Source organism: Anomalospiza imberbis, chromosome 5, assembly GCF_031753505.1.
Source record: "Anomalospiza imberbis isolate Cuckoo-Finch-1a 21T00152 chromosome 5, ASM3175350v1, whole genome shotgun sequence".
Lineage (NCBI taxonomy): Eukaryota > Metazoa > Chordata > Aves > Passeriformes > Viduidae > Anomalospiza > Anomalospiza imberbis.
Window position 1 is genome coordinate 26,694,687 of NC_089685.1, and position 25,479 is coordinate 26,720,165.

The window sequence follows — 25,479 nt, forward strand, 5'->3', positions numbered from 1 at the left end:
CACTGTTGATAATAGTTCTTATTTATTTAATCTTCATTTCTTAATATTTTAAATAAATATATTTGCCATCATACAAGAGAAGATATGTCTTACAGCTCAGGATCCTAAAAATCTCATGGTAAAAGCCAACATGGGACACTGTTTTATTCTTGACAAACTCCTCAAAATTCTTTATGCATGCTCAAGTGATCAAAGATTCTTAAAACAACATCCTTAGTTATTGTGAAGGGTCCCTTCTTCTTTCTGTGGAAACACGTAAGTAGAGGATAATGCAATTATTATCTAATGGAGCAAAATGCTTGATCACCTGCTGACACAGAAGATCACATTTTGGGATAGAATATAGTGTGGAAAAACACGCCCTATTCAATTTGCCATTGCCTCTCTTTGCTAAATCCTCGTAAGCAGCTCATAAATTCTATTACTATGAGGATTTTTGTCACAGCAGCCTGTATCTAAGATAAAAGCAGAAACTGTGAAGCAAAAAAATTCAACTTTAGGTTGGTTTCTTTTTATTGTGAGAGGTTTTACCTGTGTCCAGTAATCTTATGACTGTTCTTTTTTTAAAGCATGTCTTGTAACTTCTGCAAATGACATTTTGTAACTATGGTTGTGTTTTGCTAATGCTGATTCTCACTTTTTTTCCTGTATACTATTAAAAAAATGCTAAATTTTTAGCTATATAAATCAGTTATCCTTAGCAGCACTCTCAATTTCTGAAATGTTATTTTATGATATAACTGTATACAAGTTCCAGTGAAGTTAACGTTGCACAGTCTGAAAATAATTTATATATTCATGTGCTTAGTAGGAACATAGAGATATTTAGTATTCTATCTTATGGACAGGTTTTTTTAATGACCATGAATAGAGATACAATTTTTTTTCTTAGTTAAACCTCTGTCTTTACATTTTACTAGTCAGAAGATAATTGATTTTCATTTTGTTTGTGATAAATATGGGAAAAAAGTATTTGTATTGCATGCAGCACTATTTAAAAAAAGAAAAAAAGATAAATAATCCTGAAGTCAGGACTTTTATTGACCTCTGTAGGGAACTTTAAATTGGTGGTTTGGTTTTCTGTGAATTGACATTGACATGTCTCTACTCTTAAATTACTTTTTACTAAGAAGATATATTACAACAATATAAAAATGATACATTATATTGTTATTGGTCCTTCCTTTACCTCACTGTTAATGCTTGCTTTCCTGTGTTATTTGAAAAACAAAATCTGCTACAGATACTTAAAAGGTAGATGAAACAATATTTTTAAGCAGTTTCTCTTTAATCTTTCATTGTTAAGATGGCTAGACTGAGCTAATGTCTGTCTTCTTTTGTAGTCATTGAGGAGAGAGACACTCCTCCAAAGACTGATTCATCCCACTTTAATTGTTACATTCTCTGCACTGACTATAACAGACTTAACTCATCTGAAAGGCTTAGTTTCTTGACTGTAGCTGAGATTACATTTGAGAAAATATATCCAGCTACTTAGAATTATCAAGAAAGAGATTTTCACAACAGGTGCTTGAAACAGCATTAGAAAAATTTAAAAAGCAGTGTGCTGATGGAGTTTAGGTGATTTCAAAATAGATAAAAACTGCACAATGTGTGGTGTGTAAATACATTTGCAACTTTTGGGTGAGCAACTAAATAGATAATTTTGTATGCATGGAAGAGTTTCCACTGAACACAGGTCTAAACCCAGAATGGAAGAAGGTATAGAAGTCCATATTACAGCATGTACGATCATATTTTTGATCATTTTAATAGGTAATGTGTAGATTATTTAGGTTATTTCTATCTAATATCCCATATGGCAATGTAAGAGTTATTTACAAGCATCTGATTACACTTTGCAGTTTTCTGTGCATTTCCCTCTGTTGTCTATTGCAATGGAAATAAGTAATATTTTATTTCCATTACAGAGTAGAATGTTTGGGCAGCTGTAGCAAAGATGAAATTTGGCTCCTACATTACAGCATAGTGGTTAATGAAACAGTGCATATATTACTGTTTTTTCTTAAGCATAGAAACCCAGATATTCTCCTTCCTAGATCAGGCTAACTTCATATTTGGTAGATAAATATTTCTATGTATGCTTCCGAAGTCAAAGGTTAAGTTAGAGTTACTCAACCCCTTTGAAAAAGGTGAAGATAAGGTGAAATGGCCGGTTAAAACAGCAAGTAATTAATTGAGTCTCTCTGTTAACAGGAAGAAGGTCAAGTGCACATAACTATTGTGATTACACAGCCTGCATTACAAGCAGATGAGTCATTTAACCTGAAAGTGGTTAGCTTGGAAGCCTGAAAAACAATTAAATGTGATTTTACTTCAAATTAGTAGCTATACTTCCAAGTTACTGTAGTATTTTGAGTTTTTTTTCAGAGTCCCTTGTCATGTTGTTTTGCAGTACCAATTAGTTTTATTGCTGTGAAGCATTTTATTTAGCGTTTTCAATTGCCCTCCTTTTTTTTCCCCTTGCCTTACTGTAGCTAACTAGATGTAATTTAAAAATGATCATATCTAATGGAGATGTATTTTTTTTACTTTCTCTGTTAAATAATTCTGAAAGTTTTTCAGATACTCAATTTTAATTACCTGATCCAAAGTGTAGAAAAAAATGCTAATTTTGTCATGTAGGAATCATACATCTAGTTAATCCTGGGGAGAATCCATAGTTATCTGCTGATGAAGATTAAATTATTTGTGATATCCTTCTAACACCTATGAAAAACACTGAAAAGATAATGCTGCTGATGTCTCATCATACAGTGAGGTTGAAATTCTATAGCATGCTGTAGATATACCGGATAAAACTCAGTTGTTTTGAAATTATGCAAGCCTTTATTAATTTCCCTCCAGCTCTATTCTTAGTGTAGGAGATTTCTGATAAATAATGTCTTGTACCAGGAGATAACATAATGGGTATTTATTTCCATGGAAGCTACTTTTTCACTTTAGAGAGTTACTTCCTGCTCTGCTTGAAAGCTCAGGACTAAATCAGAATGTAGAGAGAAGGAAAGGAATGGAAGCCCATTAGAAAGGGAAAGGAGCAACAAGCATGCAAGAATCATAGAATCACTAAGATTGGAAAAGATCTCCAAGAACATTGAGTCCAACCCTTGACTGAACACCACTTTACTGATGAAGCCATAGCATTAAGTGTCACATGCACTTATTTCTTGAACCCTTCTAGGTGCAGAGCTTGAGAGAATTGTTTATTTGCTCTAACTATGGCAACAAAGCATATGACTCCTGTTCTGAGGCTTCATGCAGGTGTTCTATTCAGATTGTTATTTTTGTTTAGAGGTTGCTCAGAATTCACCAAAAAATTTCAAGTAAGCATTTTTCTAGGTTATACACAAATAGTTTGAAATGTAAGAAAAATAAAACACTACCTTTCCACCAGTGCATTCTTGGAATTGATAATTATTATAAAAAACTACTTTCAGTAAAAATGTTTTTTTGGCAGTGAATTATTTCGCTTTTTAACAGAAGTTTGACTAAGAAGTGTTAATGTAGTATGGAGTTAGAAATTACAGGATGTTCCTAGAAGCAGTTTTCCTCATATTTTTAATTATATTTTTGTACATGTTTTGCACTGGAGATGCTGAGCAAACCAAGCATCACCAGAACTTATGCCTAACCAGTTGGTGCAACTGCTGTCGTTAAGAACGTATTTCGTAAATTATGAGTGAAAACTTGTGAATATTCAAAATGTTTCACTAAACTAGTATTTATTAAGGCTGGGCCTGCTTCCTCAAATTTAGGCCAAAGGAAATGCAGGAGCATTTGAGGAACTGTTTTTGATGCTCCCAATTTGTGCTAATATTCTCAAAATTGCATATAAGTTCTGCATAATGTTTCTGTTTGAAAAAAGTGCTAATCTAATCTATTTCACTTCTTCTAAAAGTATAACACATTTTTAGGCCAGAAAGGGGTTCAAATATTGATATTGACAGGCAAAAATGGTCTCAAACTGTTTTTGTAGTGTGGAATACCATTTGGAAAATGCCTCTTTTGAAGAAGCTGAAAGACAAAGGAGAAAATGCAAATGACTTAATGACGTGCAATAAATTTCCAGAATTCAAACAAAGAGAAGGACCTTAGAAATGTCTTATCTGAGCAAAATAATCAAATGGTTTATTTCTCATTCTATTAGTAGAAGCTAAAATACACTTAAAGGTGTTATTTCAGGAATAGGTTTTGTCAAGCAAACCTGGTAAGTTTTATCAGTAAATTTACAAAACAGCTAGATAAATATTATTTTGATACAAGCTATAATATAGATATTTGGTTTCTTCAAGCATTCTTTTTACTGCCACATTATATTTTGATCAAGAAATTTTCCTTTTGTGGAGTTAATGGGGACATTAGACAGATTACAAACAGGCTCTGTTCAGCTGTGAAGGTGTAAATATGGCTGGAGGCACATTTGTGAACAGTAATATTTCCAGCAGATTGCTGTGTCATCCAAAGGTAGGTGCTGGTTTTGTCCATTGTCTTTATAATCATTGGACAAGTGTGCAAGCAGTACAGGGAAAGACAGGGTAGCATGATGTGAATCACATGGTTGGTGTTGACAAAGATGCTCTATACAATGTGAAGTGCAAGTAGTGATCTAAAATTTATTGCTTCATTGTTTTAGCAAGCAATTTACTCAGAGAAGGTTTAATTATCACTTTTGGTGTCTTTTCAACACCAGTTCCTAGGACGAAAATCTTTTTGCCTGACTATACAAAAATAAATGGAATGTTAAGAAACAGGAAAGAATTTTTTTGATTGAGCGAGCAAATAAGGCCATGTTGCTCTGCTTAATTGATTACTAAGCATAGTAGTAATCCAAGCCGAATAATGTTAGATTCCCATATGTGCTAAGAAGAAAATGAAAATGTTGGAGGAGTTTGAAAAATAGTAACAAAAATGGGTCCCAGAATTGGAAAACTGTGTGTTAAGAAGTTTAGGCAATTCTAGCTGATGAATCCAAGAGAAATTTAAGAACAGATGTACCCAAATCTTTCTTCATGAAAAAGAAATAAGATGTTGAGGGGTTTTCTGCCTTGGAGAAGGCATGAAATTGAAATTGTACTAGGATAAATTCAATTTTGAATGCAGATGCAATTTCCTACTAGCAAGGATAATTAAACTGTGGAGTAATTTCTCTGGATGTTAGTCTCATTGCAACTCAGAATGTTGAGACATGATATCATAATGTTCTTTAAAAATGCTTTCTAATAGAATTAGGTACTGCAAGAAAAACACAGAAAAAAATGATCTGTGGGCTACAGCAGATAAATAAAGTGATCAGCATGGTCTCTTCCAGCATCAGAGCTTGCATCTGTATCAAAATATTTTGTATTTTAAGATACGAAATCCCGATTCTTCATACACTTGAATAAGACTAAAGGCTGTAGAAGTGAAAAGTAATTTATGTCTTAAGGTACCTCTAGTGACTATCTAATCTTACCAACCACTCAAGGCAGGTTAGACTCTGAATTTGGGTCAGACTGCCCAGACCTGTGTCCCATTGAGCTCTGAGTATGTCCGTGGTTCTCAGCCTCTCAGGTCAAAACTGCACCATTGGAATTTCCCTTGCTGCAACTCATGTTGTTTGCCAATCTCTTTTGCTGTGTACCTTTCCAAAAATTCTGAATTCCCAATCAACAATTAGATAGATGACAATAGCAATGGAACCCTTTGCCTAATCTCTGATCTGCGCAAACCCAATTTCCTTAGCCACTGCTGTTACATGCTCTTCTGTTACTATTATTTTGGTGTCACTTTTTCCAGTTGTGAATTACTTTCTTGTACTGGTGGGTCCAAACTGAGCACAGATACTAAACCTGGTGCTGGATGCATTTATTGCAGTAATTCTATAGAAGAGAAATTGATACCAAGAATGAAGAAAAAAGCAAGAATAGTATGTGTAAACATTTTTTTCCTTCACTGTTAAATTGCATGTTATTTGCCACAAAATAGAAATTGTGTCATAACCTATGATGTAGTTAGATATTACATTTACTATGAGATTCTCTATCTGCATAAAGAAGCATGGAATTTAGATGAAAGTTAGGGACTGGGAAAAAAGTTAAGCAGATTTAAAAGATTTTGGTTTAAAAAATATGTGCATATATTAAGTAAATTTCCATTTTTATACAGTATTTAGAATTGTCTATGTTGGATCTGTTCTATTCTAGCTATGGGGCTAGAAGGAATGCAAGAATGGATATTGCTACATATTTACTTCTGTACAGAGTTTGAGCATCATACTATACTGGCAACAGGAAGCAAGGATGAGCAACAGAAAATAAGAATGAGGTAGCTCCACTGCTTGGAGGAAGAGGGTAGTTCCCTCTTCCTCCAAGCATGTTTTTAGGTAAAGCCACCAAAACCATACTGTGAGGTTCTCAGTTCTTTAGACATTTTAATTCCCCTTATTCTGGATTCCATCTTCATTTTAGTTATCCTCTAGCTATTTATTGGATCCCCAAATGGGTTGAGAAGGAGACAAACAGCATATTTTTCCTCCTGCACCAATCCTGTAAATTCCCAGAAGTGTAGATTCCAGCTATTCTAGAACTTTTCATGAGAGAGGAATTAGTTTTGGGAAATGAAGAGTTCACTGAGTGAATGGCTTTGGATCACAATGTTAGACTGAGATCTCAAAAATCCTCTCTTATCCTCTTTTATATAGTTAAGTCCATTTGTGTATCTGTCATTAACAGCAAAAATAGCAAAAAATTCAATTTTTAAGAAGATGGTCTTCATTATTTCCATCTGTTTATACTATAACAACACAGTCCTAATTTCTTCTGTTGCCACCATGTAAATGATGATCAAATCACATAAAACTCAATCTGAAGTAAACTGAGAATGATCTGAAGAAAAACTTTGAGACTGCTGCCTAAACATCTTGCTTCTATCTCATAAAAAGTTAAGAAATTTTCTAACAGTAATATACATACTTATGTATATACATAGAAAAATAGATATATACATATAAAAATTGAAAACTTTAGGCACTTTTCTCTGCAATTTTTTAATAAATGCTTGCTATTTGTTCTGTTCTAGAAGATACTAAGTTGGTATAAAAATTCCAAAAATTTTCAAAGAGTTAGCACAGAGTTTTTCGGGGGTGTCTGTGGTAATGGATGGGTAACATTTAACACATGTAGATCATTAAAGTATCTAATTGAAGCTATACCTTTGAAATATATTGTCTGCTTTTTCATTGAGTTCACAGAATCAGGTCTCTTTCTAATGCAGGTACCAAATTAATCAGAGTGTTTATTCAAGGCAAAAAGTATTCTTGTATGTTGTAGTATTTATTTAGTTGGATTGTGCTTCAGTTATTTTGCTGGGATCTTAGGACATTTTTAAAAAAATTCCTCTCTAGAAAAGCCAGTAGAAATGAAAGTTGAGGATTTGCTGTGGATGCTCTTGAGAAAAATGTACTTAGAAAATTCAAAGTATGAAAGAAGACTCAAGTGACACATACAATATCAAGAGATGTTATGAAAATATTTTGTTTGATCAAATGTTAATTAGCTCATGGGGCAATTATGTAAAATTTGCAGTATCCACTAGAATAAATAAATAATCTAAGTGGTTGAAAGGGAGACGTTTAGGAGTAATATTGACTGAAATACTCACTTGCTAAATATGTAAAGAGACCATTTCTATCTGATAATCACTTGCTAAAAAGTGGATTTTTCTGCTGGCTATAAAATTTTTCCTATTTTTCCTGGGAAACTTGCTTTGTGGTAATGTGATCCCACCCTGTTTTCTGCAGGATTGAATTTAGAAGGTAGAAATGGCCTGTATGCTTTTGTGATTTCAATAATCAATGACATCCCAGTGCTATGCTATACACCATTCAGGAAGGAATCAACATCCATCACTTCAGAACCAGTCTCTCTTACCTCCTCGTTGCACACTGGCTCTTGAAAAAGACTCATTCTGCTCAGCTCTTGAAAATCCTTGGTCTAAAATGCCTGTATTATTGGCCACTTTGAGCCTGCTAATCTGTCTTTTCCCTGTCCTTTGCCATTTTAATAAATTATAATCAGAATGTTAGTATGAAGTTTATTTTAAAAATATTCTGGCTTCCAATATTAAAAATATTACTCTTTCATAATAATACCTGCAAGAAATTCCTTGAAGTTTTTCTGATAAATTATGTGTTTGGTTTAAATGTATCATTGCTAGCAAAAAAGCAACTACTCTTAGAATAACTATCCATACCTCAAATTTAGAGAGATGTTTTTCCAAGGTCAGTAGAAATTCTTGCACAAGAAAAGAAAATTAAGGAAGAGGCCAATAATTGCATTACAATATATATATTCTAATCAAGTGGAAATGCCTGCTGGGAAGTTGCTGAGAACCTTACTTTGAAAGTTAGGTGTCAAACCAGAACAGAATTTTGAAAGAGCAAACATAAAATTTGTTTTCATTCAATCTTTAAGAAATGCACATTTCATCACATACATTATGTATTATCATTTTCATTGCTTAAATTTTACATGAAAATATTACAGCCTGAGCTTAAGTGGATTCAATTTTAAATCAATTAGCAGTAAAGTAACTTTAAAAAATATTTGAAATTTGTAACATCTTATAATAAAGGTGTGTTGTCTTTTCATAGACTGTGCTTTGATTTAGAATAGGACATGACCAATGCTCAAATGAGTGCTCAATTAAGTAAGTGTTGCTTGCAAGGCGCAGCATCAGAAAGTGCTTTGGATATTCCATATATTTAAATCATACGAGCATCTAAAACTTGATTAATTCCTCCCAAGATTAACATAAAATATGATGAAACTGTATGCTCCCACCTTAAGAAGGAACATGAAATGCAAAGAAGAACTGGAATATACAACTATTCATGTAAAATTAATGCTAAATAAAATATTACTGTAAATTTCATAATGATTTGAAAATTTGAGTGATGAGTAGGGAATAAATATATGGTCTTTATTCATGTTCAGTGTTCCTCATTGCTCGTTGAAAATAGGTATCCAGGCTTGATAAACTGTAAATGCAAGCTATTGGATATTTTGAAATTCAAAATTAGGCTTCTTGGATATTATTTCATTACTTTGAAAGAGAAATTTATTTCAAATGTATTGATATGCACACACAAGAAAAAATATTGAAACCTCAAACTAATTTTAAAATATTTGGAATTTTTTTGGCATAATATTAAAAAAAAGCAACCAAAAAAAAGTCTTAACATATTTTTCTTTTTAATGATTGGAACTGGAAGTGAACCTCAAATGCCTTTAGTCATGCAGCAGTGTGGGCAAGCTTTTCATCCAGACTTAGCTCAGCTTTGCTTTTTAAAGAAGTGTAATCTTACCATTTGACCAGAGATGAGCTCAAAGATGGTTTTAGCCATGAAAACTGTAATGTACATCTCTGTCAGTGGTGTGTCTAGCAGACTGTATTTGAAACCTTAACAGGGAGAACCCAAGCATCAACAGAAAATAAAGTTTGTTCCTTTCCTGACTTTTCTGTGTGCAAGCAGAAAATAAAAATAATTGTTTAATAACATGAAGATATTCTTCTAAGTTTGCATAGTTAGATAATTAAAAGTGAAGAGTAAAAGAAAAAAGGTAAAGCCTAAAAAAAAAGAGAAAATCTGTGGTGAATATATAACTACATTAACCTGTCCAAACTACAGTAGAATAACACTTTTAATAGTCTATCTAATAATATGCATCCAGGAAGTTGGAATATTCAGGATGAACATGCAAGTTCATCTTTGCTTTCTTATATTATTATGTAATGCATGATCAGAATCTACTCAATCAAAGATGCTATGGTAAAATAACTTTAAGTGAAAAACAATGCATTCAGAAGCTGCAACTTTCAGAAAATTTTGCAACTTTTATTTTTGAACTTCTGCAGTTCCCTAGGCAAGGCTTACCTAAATTAGTGATAGATATTAATATAACATAGGAAGATTTTTTTTCTCCCAAATTGATTGAATGACATACATGTTTAATACATTTTCCCAACAAATGATGGGGAATTCAGGTTTTAATACCTTATTCTATTTGTAAAAATACCTTCCTCATTGATTTGTGGTATGCTTTGCTTTTAATGTTGTGGAGTGTATTTTTCATGACAAAAGGTATGTTGATTATTGTGCTGTTTGCCAGCAGGTCATCAGCTGCTTTCAGTGATGGTTTGCAGTGACAAGGATTGCAGTAGCTTCACCTCCCCATGGAACATAGTGACTGATGCTAACTCAAGGAGAACATGCAATCTTCTAATGACTTCCATAGTGTCTATTTCTTTCATTTTCTTAAAACAATGGGAATGGTACTGATTGTGTAACCTTATCTCCTGTCTCAGGTCTCCTAGAAATCCTGAACAGAAGATCATTAAACGAGTGATTGCTCTTGAAGGAGACATTATTAAGTAAGTATTTTAAGCCTTAGTCTCAGAGTCTTTATAGGAATAGTGCAGCTTTTTAATGTATTTTAAATCAGTATCCTAGACAGCGAGTAATTTCTAGCATTTTCTGTCTATTATTAACAAGGATGTCAGCATTTTACCTGTCTGTTTTTTAATGAGAGGAGAAATGCTACACAAAGCTATTCACTCTCGCATGAAATGTACATGGGTACAAATAATGCTTCTTTCTGAGAATATCTCTGCCACAAATCAAGGCAGGTAATTGTACAGGAGTTTTCAATGAGATTATAGGGCTGTGATTTTTCATTTAGAAACTCCAGCTGCTGTTTTGCACTGAGGTGGGCAAGTAGGTTGTTTTTAGGCTTTTGTTTATTTGTTTGTTTGTTTCAGGATCTCATCTTTGATATTTTATTTTATTTTATTTTATTTTATTTTATTTTATTTTATTTTATTTTATTTTATTGAAAAAGAGCCCTCATGGAGTACTGTCTTCACTGCAGTGTGTAGGGAATATTGTGCAACTGATTTTGAGTAAATTCTTCTATCGGAAAAAAAAAAAAAACATTGTAGCAAGAGTAGACTCTAGAGTACTTCAAGACTTGGTTTGCTCTGACAGATAGAGCTTCCTACTGGGGCTGGGTGGAAATAAATTACCACTAGATGTAAATAAAAAGTTTTTGTGGGAACAGTATTACTTTGAAGAAAATGCTTGCTTGAAAAGGTTTCTTTTTCCCAGGTACACAGTGGAATAGGCATACAGGTGGGAGGATAAATCCCTGGTTTCCCATACTAAGATGTGAATGACCCTGGGAGATCTCAGACAATATGGCAGACTGTGACTCAATTAATTTAGATAATGATTCTTGCTCTGGTGTAGTGACTGTTTGAGAAGTACTTGACAGCTGCAGTTCAAATCAAGGATTTGAATTTGATTTCAGTGGGCCCTAGTTAATGGCATGGGCACTGTGAAATATGTCTATGTATTTTTTTTTCTCTTTCAGTCAATACAATTCCTGTTTTATTGAAAAATTCTCAACTGAATTGCATTATCTCAGTTAGAGAAACCAAAATAAATTGTTGTGTCTCTGTTCAAGCAAAATATCTAGAACAAAGGAGATAATTTGAAGTCTAAAAACTAAAGACATCTACAGCTATAACTAGCTATCACTTTCGAGAGCTAAAGAGAGAGGAGTAGTGTGTGTACTGTCTTTTATTGACCTGTGTCCTTAAGAAGGTACTTATATTGCTGATATTAGTGCTGTAATTCATATAAGTGATAAGAATGTTACTCATGTTTCAGTATTCCTTTATTTCTGTGGCAATATCAGAAAGAGATTGCAATATAAGGTAGCTTCAAGGGTTATTTTACATTGTTCTATGTTATTAACATATTTGCTTTAAATTTTGAAACTGAGTGTAGATTTTGATTAAAAAAAGGACATTTAATAACCTAAATTCTAGCTTTAGGAAATTAACTCTGCTGTACATTCAAACTCTTTAAGACTTGGAAATTTTCATTAACATTTGTGGGTGTTCCTGGCCAAATGGACAAAGGTGCGTGGCACAAGTGTGTTCAGAATACTGATGAGCCTGCAGGTTAGTGAATCACTCATGGACACAGAAGACTATACAATGATCCTCAGTTGTCTGCGGTAAACCTGGTTAGATTATTTATTGATAGAAATACTGATAGAAATCTCAGTAATTCAGATGTGAATTTTTTAATTATTATTATTTGAAGGTGTGACAATTGTTCCAGAACTTTTTGCTGTGTGTCTTGGTCTTGGCTGGGATAGAGTTAATTTGCTTCCTGTAGCTGGTACAGTGCTGTGTTTTTTGGTTTTAGAATGAGAATTATGTTGATAACAAAGTGATGCTTCAGTTTTTGCTGAATAGTGCTTACCATAAGTCAAGGACTTTCCAGTTTCCCATGCTTTGCCAGTGAGAAGGTGCACAACAATCCAGGAAGGAGCATGGCCAGGACAGCTGACCCAACTGGCCAAAGGGATATTCCATACCACAGAATGTCATACTAATTGTGTAAACTGCAGGGAGCTGGCTGAAGGGCACTGATCACTGCTTGGGGACAGGTGGTGAGCAATTTTATTGTGCATCGCTTGCTGTTCTGGAGTTTTATTCCTCTCTTTCTCTTTTCAGTAATAACAACAACAACAATAACAAAGCAGAGTGAATATTATTGTCTTAATTTCTGTTGTTGTTGTTGTTGTTGTTATTAGCATTATATTTTATTTCCTCTCCATTATTAAACTGCTTTTTCTCAACCCATGAAATTTACCTTGTCTTTCCAATTCCCCTCCCTGCCCCTGGCAGGGAAGGTTGGAGTGAGCAAGTGGCTGTGTGGCTTTTCCTTTCCAGCTGCAATTAAATCAGACAAGCAGTATTGCCATGGGTTGAGATAAGAAGAGTGATAGGCAACATGTTCTGTGATTCTGTAGTTGTGCTTTCATAGCTGCATGAATTATCTTTATTTGATCCATTTGGAGCATGATTAGGGATAATACTAGAAAGTTGTGTTTTCTCATGTTATCAATTAAAGTAAGTTAATTAGCATTTTACTGATTGTTAATTACTGAAAGTGATGGAAGATCTAATAGGCAGAGCCATTATTGCCATAGGAAAGGTCCCTTATATTTTGACTTGAGTTCAGGAGTTGACTCCATGGTAGAAAAATCCTGTTTTTCAAATCTCAATTCTAAAAGTATTTAATGAAATGAAAATTGTGACATTTTAAAAGTAACAATGACTGCTTTAGACTTTTTGAAAAGTTGTGTAGGTGAAAGATCCATAATAAGTCCATTTTCACCTTTCATTTTCTATTTTTCAGGTAGTCAGACATTATAGATAATAATTTACCTTTTGTAATATGATTTGAGGCATTGCAAAATGCTACAAATGCACTGAAATAAAAATGCTGTCATTACAGTTTTCTATTCCTGCTTCCAGTCTAGTTGCTAGTGCAGGTGAAATGAGTTTGGCAATGTCTTGTAAATCACTAGAAGCATAGAGTACATGCTACAAATCTGAAAAAGATAATTGAATTTAATTAAGCTGGTACAACTTCCTCTTCAAAAGAATTAAAAGAATTTAAAAAATGGAGAAAAAAAATCCCCAGTTAGTCCTTGCAAATGAGTCTACAGGTCAGTTTGTATACAGACAACATTGCAAAGTGTAGCTCCCACAGATCAGGATTTGTTTTGTTTTCACAGGAGAAATAGCTTTAAGTGGAAAATCGATTCCTGAAGACTGTTTAAATGATAAGTCTTCCAAAGGAGGCCTTATTTTAAAAGTCAATATAATCTAATTTGTTAAAAATTAATGTTGGTGTTGTAAAGCACTTGGAATAACTTGAAATTAAACTTATTTATCTTAAATGCATTACTGGTAATTCAAAAATCTATAGTAATCTTTCACAGATGAGTTATGGTATGTTTTCAGTAACAAAAATAAATGACAGTTTATGTGAAGGAAATCAAAATCGGTATTAAGCTAGTAAAATTTGAAATTAAGTCTATTCAGTATCATGCTGAACTAATTTGTTTTCCTCCTGACTGTCACATTTCTACAGGTCTGCAGGAGTTTGGTGTGCCAGTTATGTTTTTTTCCTCTATTTGGTTGCTTCTTAATGCTGTACTTGAGTTAAGAATGATCAGTGAGCCTCTAGCAAGAGTAATTTTTAAAAAAAAGGTTATGTTTGGGAATATTGTTAGGATCTTCCGGAGTTAGTGTTCTGAGCTAAATGCTTCAGGAAAATGCTGTGTGTGTTTATACATTGCATCTTGCAAAATTGCTCTGAAGATGTGAAAAAGGAAATACTCCTTGTTTCTCAAAGCATGACAATGCAGACATAGATCCTTGCACTATTAAACTGTAGGTCTAAACCAAATTTTCAACAATAACTTTTATTACAAGGTTTATCCTTAAGTTGTAGAAACTGTTGCCACAGAAAGTTAGGAAGGAAAGAGGTATAATGGGATTTGCAGCAGTCACTGTTATTAACTTTATGTACTCCTGTTGTCAAGTTCATGAAGGCTGTTATATTTTTTCCAGTCAAAGATCCCATACTTCCTTAAATTATAAGTAAAATTTAGTCATTCTGTCCACTTATTGGAGAACCCTTTCAGCTTCAAACTGTCATTACTCCATACAGGTGTTTGGTTGCTTTTTTTATTCTCAGAAAGTTGGTGTCAGTGGCATCCACTATCCCTTTAGTGTGAAAAAGACAGTCATTAAGGGGTTTTTATTGTTTTGGGGCTTTTTTGTTTTACCGAATCTGTTTGGGTTTACTCTTTGATTGGGTGACTCGGAAAGGTGGAAAAGTTTCTTTTTTAACTTGTGTTTTTAAAGAAAGACTCAGCAGTCTTCAGTCATCTGGTTTTAAGATAGTTTATTGTATGTTATCTAAAAGATTTTTTTCTTGAACTGTTGTGGTCTGTTCAGTAGGTCAGACAAAGGCACACTCTGACACTTAGGGGGTTGGCGCCTTCTTTTATATTATACATTATGTGTTAAATGTTTATGTTTTTTTTGCTAATGTTTATTACTTATATTGAATAGTGACTTTCTACTTTAAACTAGTTTGTGAGTGCTAACATCACTATGAACATGGAGGTTAGGAAGAAGAAAGAAGGAGGTTAGGGTGCGCTTAAATTTTTCTATCTTAGAACTTCTGACTTCTATGTATAAACCTCAGACTTCTCTGTATAAGGTCTAAAACCCCCCTGTACAGTACTCAATATTTTTTCCTTTCACTTTGTGACTACTTTTACTAGAATATTTAAACTTTTGTGATTTCTTGTTCTTCCTGCAAGGTTGGTAAATTGTTCCATGGATCAGGTTCAAAGCCACAGGGGTCTATGGCTGTATGCCAGGGTCTCAAATGCTTTTGACCTGGGCCTGGAACATCCAAGAGTGTCCAAGGGACATTCTGGGGGCTCCGACACGAATTAACTCAGTTTTGTCAGATATTATGACTGACTTTATTTTTTTCACTGAGGTCCAGGAATGATTTTCCAACAAAACTGCTGTATAACAACTTCTATTAGATTATACCAAAAAATCTGTGCCTGCCTCTAGAAAGCAGAACAGCCTTCAGAAAAACTCAGACTTTGCCAGTATTGGAGCCCAAGAATGTCTCTGTACAAAACATCTTCAGGGCAATAACCTGGCAGGAATTACATACAAACCTTTGCTATTCAATCACAGAGAAGAAATTTATATTCACTAATGCTGTAGTAAGACTCTCTTTGTTCCCTCTTTCCTCACTGCCCCCTGCACATAGGCCCCTGGTAACTATTCTGAGGTACTGCTTATGTGGTAAGGTATGGCTTGCAATGGCTGATAGTTAGAATAGGAAAATGGATTATCAGTAAAACACATTAAAATCTAGAAATGACAGAAGATGATGACACAAGGTATGTTTACGGCTGTGTTCTATTCTCTTTGTCAAAGTCTACTGTGTCTGTCTTTGGGTTGTGAATATAGATCTGTGAGTGGTCAGATCTGCAGAAATGAGAACAGGTACTCTACAGAGACACAGCACCATCCTCAAAGATTACAAATTTTGCAATATCTTTTGTATTGACTGTCTTCTTCATATTGTTCTGTCTTGGTTCTTTATGTATCTAAAGGACATAGTAGCAGTCAAATTACCTTAGAAGAAATCTCATCCTGTAAAATATTCTTATTTTGTGTCTATGTGCACAGAATATATGTCTCACCAGTTTATGTATCTCTGCAGTTTATTTGGTAGCACTTACTGTTAGGTACTGATGGGATTTTTTTAGCCAAATAAGTTTTCTTTTAGGTTCAGCTGTACTTCTCTGTTATGACTCTTTATCATTGATTATATTCTTGCAAGTCTCCTAAATAGAGTTTCCATTGATTTTTATTCTATTTCCACACAGAGTCCTTGCATGACTGGACTCCATTTCTGTAAATGCAAATGATGGGAATGTATATTGGTGCAGCATCTTTAACCCAGAAAAACAAATTGAGAAATGCACGATGAAGATTTTCTGTATCCATAATGAATTTTTAAGGTTCAGTCAATCTTTAGGCCCAGTATTAAAGGTACAAAAAAGCTGGATTTCTGAAATTTGGCATTACGACCAGGGCTGTGATACACACAAGTGTTTTAGGAAAAGAAAAATACCATTGTGTCCTAGACCACACATAGATTTCAGTGTGCATTTTGGGGCAGAAAGACAAAAGTAATACATAACAAGTACAGCAGAGGGCTCCATGACCTTAAACTCAGCATGGGCAGCAGCAGTTGCCCTGCCAGGAGATGTTGGCATAATGGGACTTGTTCACCCTGGAGAAGAGAAAGCTTTGGGGTGACCTAACAGAAAGCCCCCAGTATCCATGGGGAGGTTAGCAAGGAGATGGAGCTAGGCCTAGTGGTGCACTGGCCATAAAAGTTCAAACCAGATTAAAAAACCCTTCTCTTTGAGGATGATCAGGCAATGGGGCTATTGCCACAGGAGCTGTCGCCTCCATTCTTGGAGGTGTGCAAGGCCTGACTGAATAAAGCCCTCAATAATGGACCTTGTAGCTCACCCTGGTTTTGGCAGGAGTTTGGACTGATAACCTCCTGATGAGCCCTGCAACCTGAACTATCCTATGATTCTACAATAGCAAATACTAATTTTCAAATGTGTGACTTCACGTTTAGATGAATGTTTTTTCTGTTGGAAGCTTAAAAAATGGAGTTTAGTCATCTCATTTAAGACAGCATATCTTTCATAGACATTTTTCTTTAAAGAAACACATTTTATTTCTGTTTCACTGAAAGTTGATTTGCTGCCAAGGCATCAGATGGTTAGAAAAGACATTCATACAACTAGAATCATCCCAATGGGAAGCTCAATAGGTTGTCTTTATAAAGATTTTTAAAAAGTGAGCAGTGAGAGACTAAAATGCTTAAACACTTTAAAAATCCAGTAGTTAATAAAATGCCATCATGTATTTCAACTTTAAAAAATTACTTTCTTTTTGCAACCTCTGTAGACAAATGTCATTGGTCATCTGAAATTGGGCCTTGAAATCCATACTTAGACACCAGAATAAAGGGTGTGTTTAGTAAAAATGTTCTTTGTTCTGAACAGCTTAGAAGTGCATCTTCTCAGTGTTTAGATGTCTGGTTAAGCAGTTTGTGGATATAAGCTTAGCTTCGTTTCAACCCTAGTGCTGATCTACGTGTATTGCATTAAAAGCTTACTGTGACAAGAACAAAGATGAGGGTAGGAGGAAGGAAAGAGTATTAAACCCATTTTATAGATGAGAAAGTCAGGATGAAAGATGTTGTTGTAGGCTTATGCTTATATAAGAAGCTTGTGGAAAAGATATTAACTGAGCTCCCTGGGCTCCTCATCTCAGAAAATGAACAATAAGTTCATGTATTTGTCAGCACAGATTTTTCTAGGTGTACTGGAAAGCAAACAGGTTCAAAACCTGGAAATTCTTGCACTTTCCTCCTGTAAATTGAAGCTACAATTTTTATGAACTCAAGCAGTATTAGGACCAGACATATTCTTATGTTTGCAATTTGAGGAAAAACATGCTGAAACAAAATACTCTGCTCTGAATAAAGTAAATAAATCTTACTGGTTATTTCATTTTAAAGCAGTGCAAAAGTCCTCTTTCCGTCTTACTTGCATCTATTTTTTGAGCTGAACTCAGCCAGTGACACTGTGAAAGAGTTGTATCCACATACCATGATGAGTAGAAAACCATCTTGCAAGGTAGTCTCAGTATGAGGTTGTTTTATTTTCTGCATCCTTATTCTGGCTTTAGAGGCCCAGATGATTACTTTCTTGGTGTGTGTGTGTGTGTGTGTGTGTGTGTGTGTGTGTGTGTGTATTTCCATCTGAATTTCTTTGTTGCCTTTGAAGAAAGATTTAAGCAGACTTTCTGTTCATTTCAAATTGAGTAATGGTCAGGTAACTGCAAATGACTGAGGTGGTGATTTTTAAAACGTTTTCTTGATCCCCTTACATTTCTACAGACAGACACACAAGCCCACTCTTCCCTCCTCCCCTCCATCCCTCAGAACTGGAGATACTACTTGCTCATGTGATTGATTTAAGCTGATCATATGCATGATACTATTCCAGTCTACTGATAAAATTAATTTCCCTCTCCACACATGTGCAGCTGCATCAGTTTTGATGCTGTATATAGAAAAAGAGAAAAGCTTGCTTCCAATGCTTTCACCTGAGCTTCCTTTTGGAACTGCTGAAAGCAGCTTAAGTGAACACCATGTACTTGTCATTGCAATGAGCTGACAGGGACCACATGTCTGCTTACTAACTCCAGCTGAAGCACAGTAACTCCTTAAAATGCACCGACACTGCCGTTTGGGATCATCTGAGCAGACTCATAGGATCGGAGCCTCAGCTGGTATGACAACTCTCAGCTCTGCTAATGTTAAGAGAAATAGGCCAATTTAGTCTAAATGAAAATCTGGTTAAAATATTTTTTTTTAAGGATAGCAGTATATATAAAGAAAATATTTTTGGGGATTAGACTGTATGTAAAGAATACAAGAAATGTCATCTCTTCAAAGTTGATTTTATGCATTTCATATTTTTCCATTGAGTGGGATAATGAGCACACAATTCTACACAGAATGAACTGATGATGCTTTAGCTATTATTTTTTTTAACTTAGAAAAATAGTGTGAATTTTCCCCTTTGTTTGTTTCATTTCTTCATGAGATTTATAGCCTGACAATTTTTTAGTGCTCCTGCCTATTTTACTGCACTGTTTGTCAGCCATATGAAACAATTTGCCATATTTTAATTTGAAAATTTTGACATAGAGTTTTTTATTATGGAAAATTTACAATTATATGCTGGCAGAAATGTTAATTGTAAATTGTTAATTTAAAAAGATTGCCTCTATAGTTTTGTTGTGCAAACCAATCTGATGTCCTGAATAGTTCACAACAGAAGAACTAATAAGGTTTTGAAATTTATCACAAAGTAGTTATGAGATTCAAATGAGAACAGGAGGGAAAATGACTATTATCTTTTAAAATTACTGTAGAACTGACTGTTGTTGACATTCTGCTTCCGTGGAGTAATTTGTGTGATGAAACAGTAGTGTATTTTGGGTAAAATGGGTGACAAGTCATTAACTAGAGTCTCCAGCATCCGTGCAGAGGGAAACAATAAATATTTTTTGCTTTACTGTAGTCTGTAGGTAGTGATTGGACAAATAATTGTTCACTGATCATTATGCCACGAGGTTTTTAAAATGCATGCAAAAAAAGGTTATGATCAACTGTATGCCATGCATTTCTCAAACTTCAGATAGATCCCAGCTAGCATGTAATGGCTATGTTTCAAATTTGTATGTATAGCAAAATTTAAATTAATATTTAACCATTTATTATAGTATCAGTGGGAGCAAGTGATAAATGCTGAAAAAGACTGAGATAGAAATTGCTAGAAGTAGAGTCACCTGCTAGTAGAAATGTAGGTCTAATAAGTGATGGATCTATAAAAGAGATAAAATAAAATGGATTAGGAAATCACTGAAATAGGCTAGAAATAGGTATATGCCAAAAGGAGAAAGGTGAGTTTTAATGGATTTAGGAGAACTGACTTGTTGATTGGCTAAATTAATCACAATCCAACTGCTTGTGCAAAAGCCCCAAAATTGCCTAGGTGTGGCATAATGGAAATAGAGGGCACATATAATGAAAAGGACCAGTATTGTGTGTATGCACAGGAGTATTATGGAGCATGTCTTATCATATTCTGATATAATATATGTAGATATGATCATATTTAAGAGAAGGATTTAGGCTTATAGTAATAAAAGTCATTGTACTGTTTCTAAAACTCATGCAGTAGTTAAAACTTTATTTAAACAGGTTTTAAAGAATGGGGAGTAGAGACTGAGTTCATAAACCAGACAGATATGCTTTGTAAATGAAGAAGAGAGCTAATTAAGCCAAGCATAGCAGCATAATATTAATTTTTAAAAACACTTGAAGTATATTTGTAGTAAATCTTGCCACAGCTACTGCATATTTCCTAATGAATTATTCTACAGTTTAGATTCATTGTCTATGCTGCCAATACTTCATGACCAGGTAAAAAAATTGTATCCTTAGGCATTACACTAATGTTTATTTCAGCACAATTAACTCTTTGAGCTGAATTTATGGAAAGGTCAAAAATGACACAAGGAATCTTTAAGCAGAATATTTTTAATCTGTGTAAGTTTTATTCAACTGATGTTAATTTTAGTTTCTTTGCTGGGGAGACAGGTGAATATGGAGTTCTTACTGATCTCTATTAAGAGAGCTCTGTCACAAGCCATAGAAGAGGCCTCAGTTTGTTATGTGTATGGCAGACAATTGAAAGAGTTAGTGAACTGCTACATTTCCTTCCATATGAAAAAAAGTATTCAACTCTGTGTTTATACATTGTCAGATAGTTAAGTCGAAAGCACTTGCTCATGTTTGGTTGCAGTTTTTCTTTGTGTTTCTGTGTTTCCTCAAACTATTTGTCTAAAAACCTTGAACATTTTCAATTATTTAAAAGATGTAATAAACCCGTTATGATGTTAATTCTTTGGTTGCATTTCTGTATTTCTTTAAAGGAAGCTTTGGTTTCCTGGTAGATTGCAGAGAGGTCCTTAATTTTGTATTCTCCTGCTGGGAAATATTGATTGAACAGGTGCAGTTACAACAGCTTTAGATATGTTCTTTTGAGATCTCTACTACATAGAATATGAAAATTTGGGTTAGTTTTTGAAGCAGTAACAAATGCCTGAGGACTTTTGAACCATTTTTCCCCCTCTGTAAATTCAAATACTCTAAATTATCTTTTTTTTTTTTTTCTAGAGAGTATTAGAGATATAGTTAATATTGAATTTTTCATAATTACTTTCCATCTTTCTGGGCTACATAGACTTAAACTGTTACACAATTTTAATTAGTAACATCCTTATCCCTTTTACCACTTTCCATGCTTGAGAATACCCAAACATGGGCAAAAATAGCAGACATACCAGGAATGCTACACATATGTCTACTGAGTTTTGTAGAAAGTTTCTTAAACCTGGAGTATTTTCTGTGTTTCTGACTATTCACTGTCTGCTGAGCAGACAGGCTTTCCTGGGAGCTCCGTAAGTGATGGTATGTACATTCTTAATGAAGAAAACTCAAAATTTATTGAAAATAAAATTTTAAATTATTTTTAAAAAGAGCATGTGACAGAAAGGAGGAAAGCTATACCCACAGCTGACTGGAAAGGAAGAAAATGGAATATCACTGGACAAGATTCTCTTTCCCAACATTTCTCTAGCACCACAGATATTCCATTGAATACTTCCCACCATGATTATTTGGTTAAAGCAGGATCAGCTTGGTGTCCCAGCTGGCTTCCTTTCCATACTAGTGCTAAAATTTCTGGCTGCAGCAACCGTTTAGGTACAGATGTTGCACTAATTTAACTGTTTGTGAAGTTCTGTGCATATATATTTCTGGAGGTTTTTTATGGATTATTTATTTTAATAAATAACCCATTAAAAAATTGTCTACTAAAGTTATCTACTGAGCTCTACATATTCCTGACCATAAAATTATAAACCTCAAACTAGAAAATAAAAGGTGAAAGAAGTGTGGGAGGAGAAAGGATGAATTAAAAATCAATCATAGTCCATTCCTGTGAGAAACCTCTCATCAGAGACCTATCAAAGTCTTGCAGTTCAATGACATGACACCATGAGGACAAGAGAATTTGGGAGTAAGAGGTAAAAGTATTGCCACAGCAGCCTTGTCAGTGCAGGACAAAGTCAAAAGCAGACTTCAGTTCTACAAGTGAAATGTTACAGGTCTGTAAAGGGAAAGCCACTAGTGTTACAAACCTTAAAGCACAGGGTAACTTCTCGCCTTTCATATCTCTGTGTATAATGTGATTTTTTTTATGATTCTGAAGAACAAGAGAAGTCAGACTATTTTGTAGATAATTTGACACTTGTTATTTAATGTAGAGACTTAAAAATTCTGCCTGGACAGAAATAACAATTTACTGTAGAAATATCTGCATCAACAGTTTATCAGCTGATGCAGTGCAGTGTAGTTTAACTCATCCTGTAACCCTCCTTTTCTTTTAATTTTTAGGGAATGTGTAGGAAATTATGTTTCTGTTCTGCCTTCCTGTCCTCAACATCATGCTCGTGTATTCCCCATGTGTCTCTGTACCAGTGCTGAAGTCAGTCTGTAAAACCCTTTGCAGCGTTAAGTGAGTTCAGTTCCTTTGTATCCTTTGATGTACATAACAAAGTTTAGAAGTGTTAGAAATAATTGCAAATCTCTTTACACTAGCACATGATACACAGGCATGTAAAAATAATTTTGAAAATGCCAAAGTATGTTGGACATCTACTTTTTGATCCAAAGTTGTCTTTTGCAAGAGCTTAAGATTTTTATGGCAAGTTTCACCTTTTAACCGCTCCATTTTTTTCTGCTGTACTTTTCTGTTAGATGCTGACTTGCTGCAAGAAGAAGGGCAAGAGATTAGCATATGTTGATGAAGAATGTTTTTTCCTTAGTCTCTTAGTGATTACCTCCCTAGGTGTCTTTTCTGCTATGAGCACTTTCTGTGTTGTATATTCAGTGCTGAAAGATCATGCAATTCCTATTTGAAATTGTTGCATCAAAGGTCTTCTATAATTAACTGTTGAAAATTGAGTGATGAATTTAAAATGTCTTTTGGTACAACTGTTAGTTTCCAAAGGGGGAAAAACTCTTGAGTTTCACAGGCTTAATGGGTGGGATTCAGTTCCTTTAAACATACCTGTCCAGTGCCATTTTAGATGTCCTTGTTTTCCTGTCTGGTTTTATAAGCTACAGTTTCAGAAAGGTACAATTCTCTTGAACATTGTGTTATCGTTGCCCTTGTCATGAGGATGTCTCAGCAGACTACCTAAAATAGCACCAGTCATTTATGTGTAGGCATACAAGTCACTCTTCATAACAAATTAGATGGTTCACAAAAAGCAATTAAAAATATCATGCCGAAGTTTTGGCAAACACTCAGCAACCTTTTGGGCCTAAATCTTTGACTCATTTACTGTATGAAAATTGTTCTTTGAATTTTCTTGCATGTACATAAAGTTAGCTTAGGGATGGTGGGCCCTTTTGCAGTGTAAGTAGACACCTGTACAGCAATGAATAATAACTATTTGACTTTGGCCCATTGTTTGTCTCCCAAGTATACACACAGGTTGATATTTGAAAGATGATCAATAATAGAAGAGTATCCCTGATGTTAAGGTGTGTGACAAGCTTCCAGTGTGATTGTTTTGTAGTCATTATTGGGTGTGTGATTACTGGGACAGCTGCTTTATTCTGGAGAAGAAATTTTGACTATGTTGTACTACTGTGACAGCCTAATGTAATTTATAATCCTAAATTTATAAGCAAGCCCTTCTAAATATTTCATATAATGTACTTGGATTTTCAACCTGAATATATAGAAATATATTTTATAAATATATGTATGTGATGTATACATGGAGGAGAAACAGGCCTGCCATAATCTTTAGGAATTAAAAGGTATATGATAGGTCTTCTGAAAAGAGAACTGAAAAATAGATTGAAATGAATCATGATTCAGCTTTTCAAACCTTGTTTCTGTGTTGTCTGACTGAAACTTTCAGTCTAAATAGAACTTAAATGTATAATATATGCTTAAACACCCTGTCTTTAATTACGAGAAATTCAAAACATCCTTACTCACTGGAGACAAATTCTGCTTAGAATAAATAGAAGCAGATTGGAAGAATAAACCTCCTGTTTCTTATACCAAGGAAAGATTGCTAAGCTGGTGTTCTCAAGTACCTGAAATGCTCTGACAGTGACAGTGGCTGGCAATAAATGTAAATTTGAAAACAAATGAAATTGCTTTCCCTCTTGCTGGGATTTGCTTGCTAAGCTATGCCTTGAACAGGACATCTCTTGAAACAGGATTTGCATCCCTGTAGATCTGCAGAGAGAATGAAATGTCTCACTTTTTCTGAAAATGAGAAATTTACCTGAAATTGCCCCTTAAATTCAGATTAAATTGAACATAGTTGTTTTATTTTTAACTTTTACTTCAGTTTTAAAGTACTGCAGAGATACAAGTATGATTTGCTACAATAGTTATTTCTAATGTCAGACATGTAAATATCATCAGTAGTGATCACCCTGCGAGGTTCTGTGCAGAGAGATTGCTGGATAGGTGAGCAGTTGAGAGAAAATCAGAATCATTAGTCATGTTTATTCCCTGTCAGCTTTTCAGATACTGTAATTAGGTTAGGGCTAAAGATCTTATTACTGAATGGAGTTTGTAGTCCCTGGTGGAAGATGCATTACAGGGTGAATGTCAAATTCCAAACTAAAACCTGTAATTCAAAGTAGAGCTTCACAAAAGAAATCTTGTTTACAAAAGAATGGAGTTCCATTTTAATACAGGTGTGTCACCACTCCATCTCAGCCATGTTCTGTTTATACCTGTCTTCTGATATTTAAAATAAAATGAGTCTCAATTTCTGACCAAATCACCATCAGGTACTTTTAATGTTGTTTTAAAACTTTCTGTAGATCTAGACTACATAATTCTCCAAGCCATATTCATATCAGCATAATATCAAAATCCCATTAGTTTCACATTATTTGCCACAGCAGATCATGTCCCTGGGTAAATTTAAAACCAAATGATTTCAGACACACAAAATCCAGTTACAAACTGCTTTATCATGAAACTGGGTCTGGCTGTGCTGCAGCACAGACATTCTGACTGTCAAAAGGAAGAAGGCAAGCCATTAACAAAAATTAAATTAAAAAAAATTAAAATACAGCAGGAAAATATTTTTAAGTTCCAGTATTTAATAAGCATTAAAGCTAATGAGAATTCCAGAGAACGCTGGGTGATAGAAAGTTAATAATCTTGTGTTTTGTAATTTTCTCCAAGCTTGTTTAGTAGTTAACTGTCACAGTGATTTTTAATCAAAACATAATGTTGATCA

At 34.3% G+C, this 25,479-nt stretch overlaps 1 protein-coding gene across 8 annotated transcripts in view; it reads left to right on the top strand.

Annotated features, from left to right (window-relative positions):
• IMMP2L (inner mitochondrial membrane peptidase subunit 2) overlaps positions 1 to 25,479 on the top strand; it is a 414,256-nt gene that overhangs the window by 264,005 nt on the left and 124,772 nt on the right. For 7 of the 8 annotated variants that reach the window (XR_010999050.1, XR_010999047.1, XR_010999049.1 and 4 more), the window contains one exon: positions 10,366 to 10,431. The exons of the other annotated variant lie outside the window; for it this stretch is intronic. Coding sequence is in view for 2 of the 7 variants with exons in the window: in XM_068189966.1 (XP_068046067.1) it covers positions 10,366 to 10,431 (66 nt within the window). In the remaining 5 variants the exon portion in view is untranslated. Of the gene's footprint in view, positions 1 to 10,365; positions 10,432 to 25,479 lie in introns of those variants that run through there. 8 annotated transcript variants of the gene reach the window in all.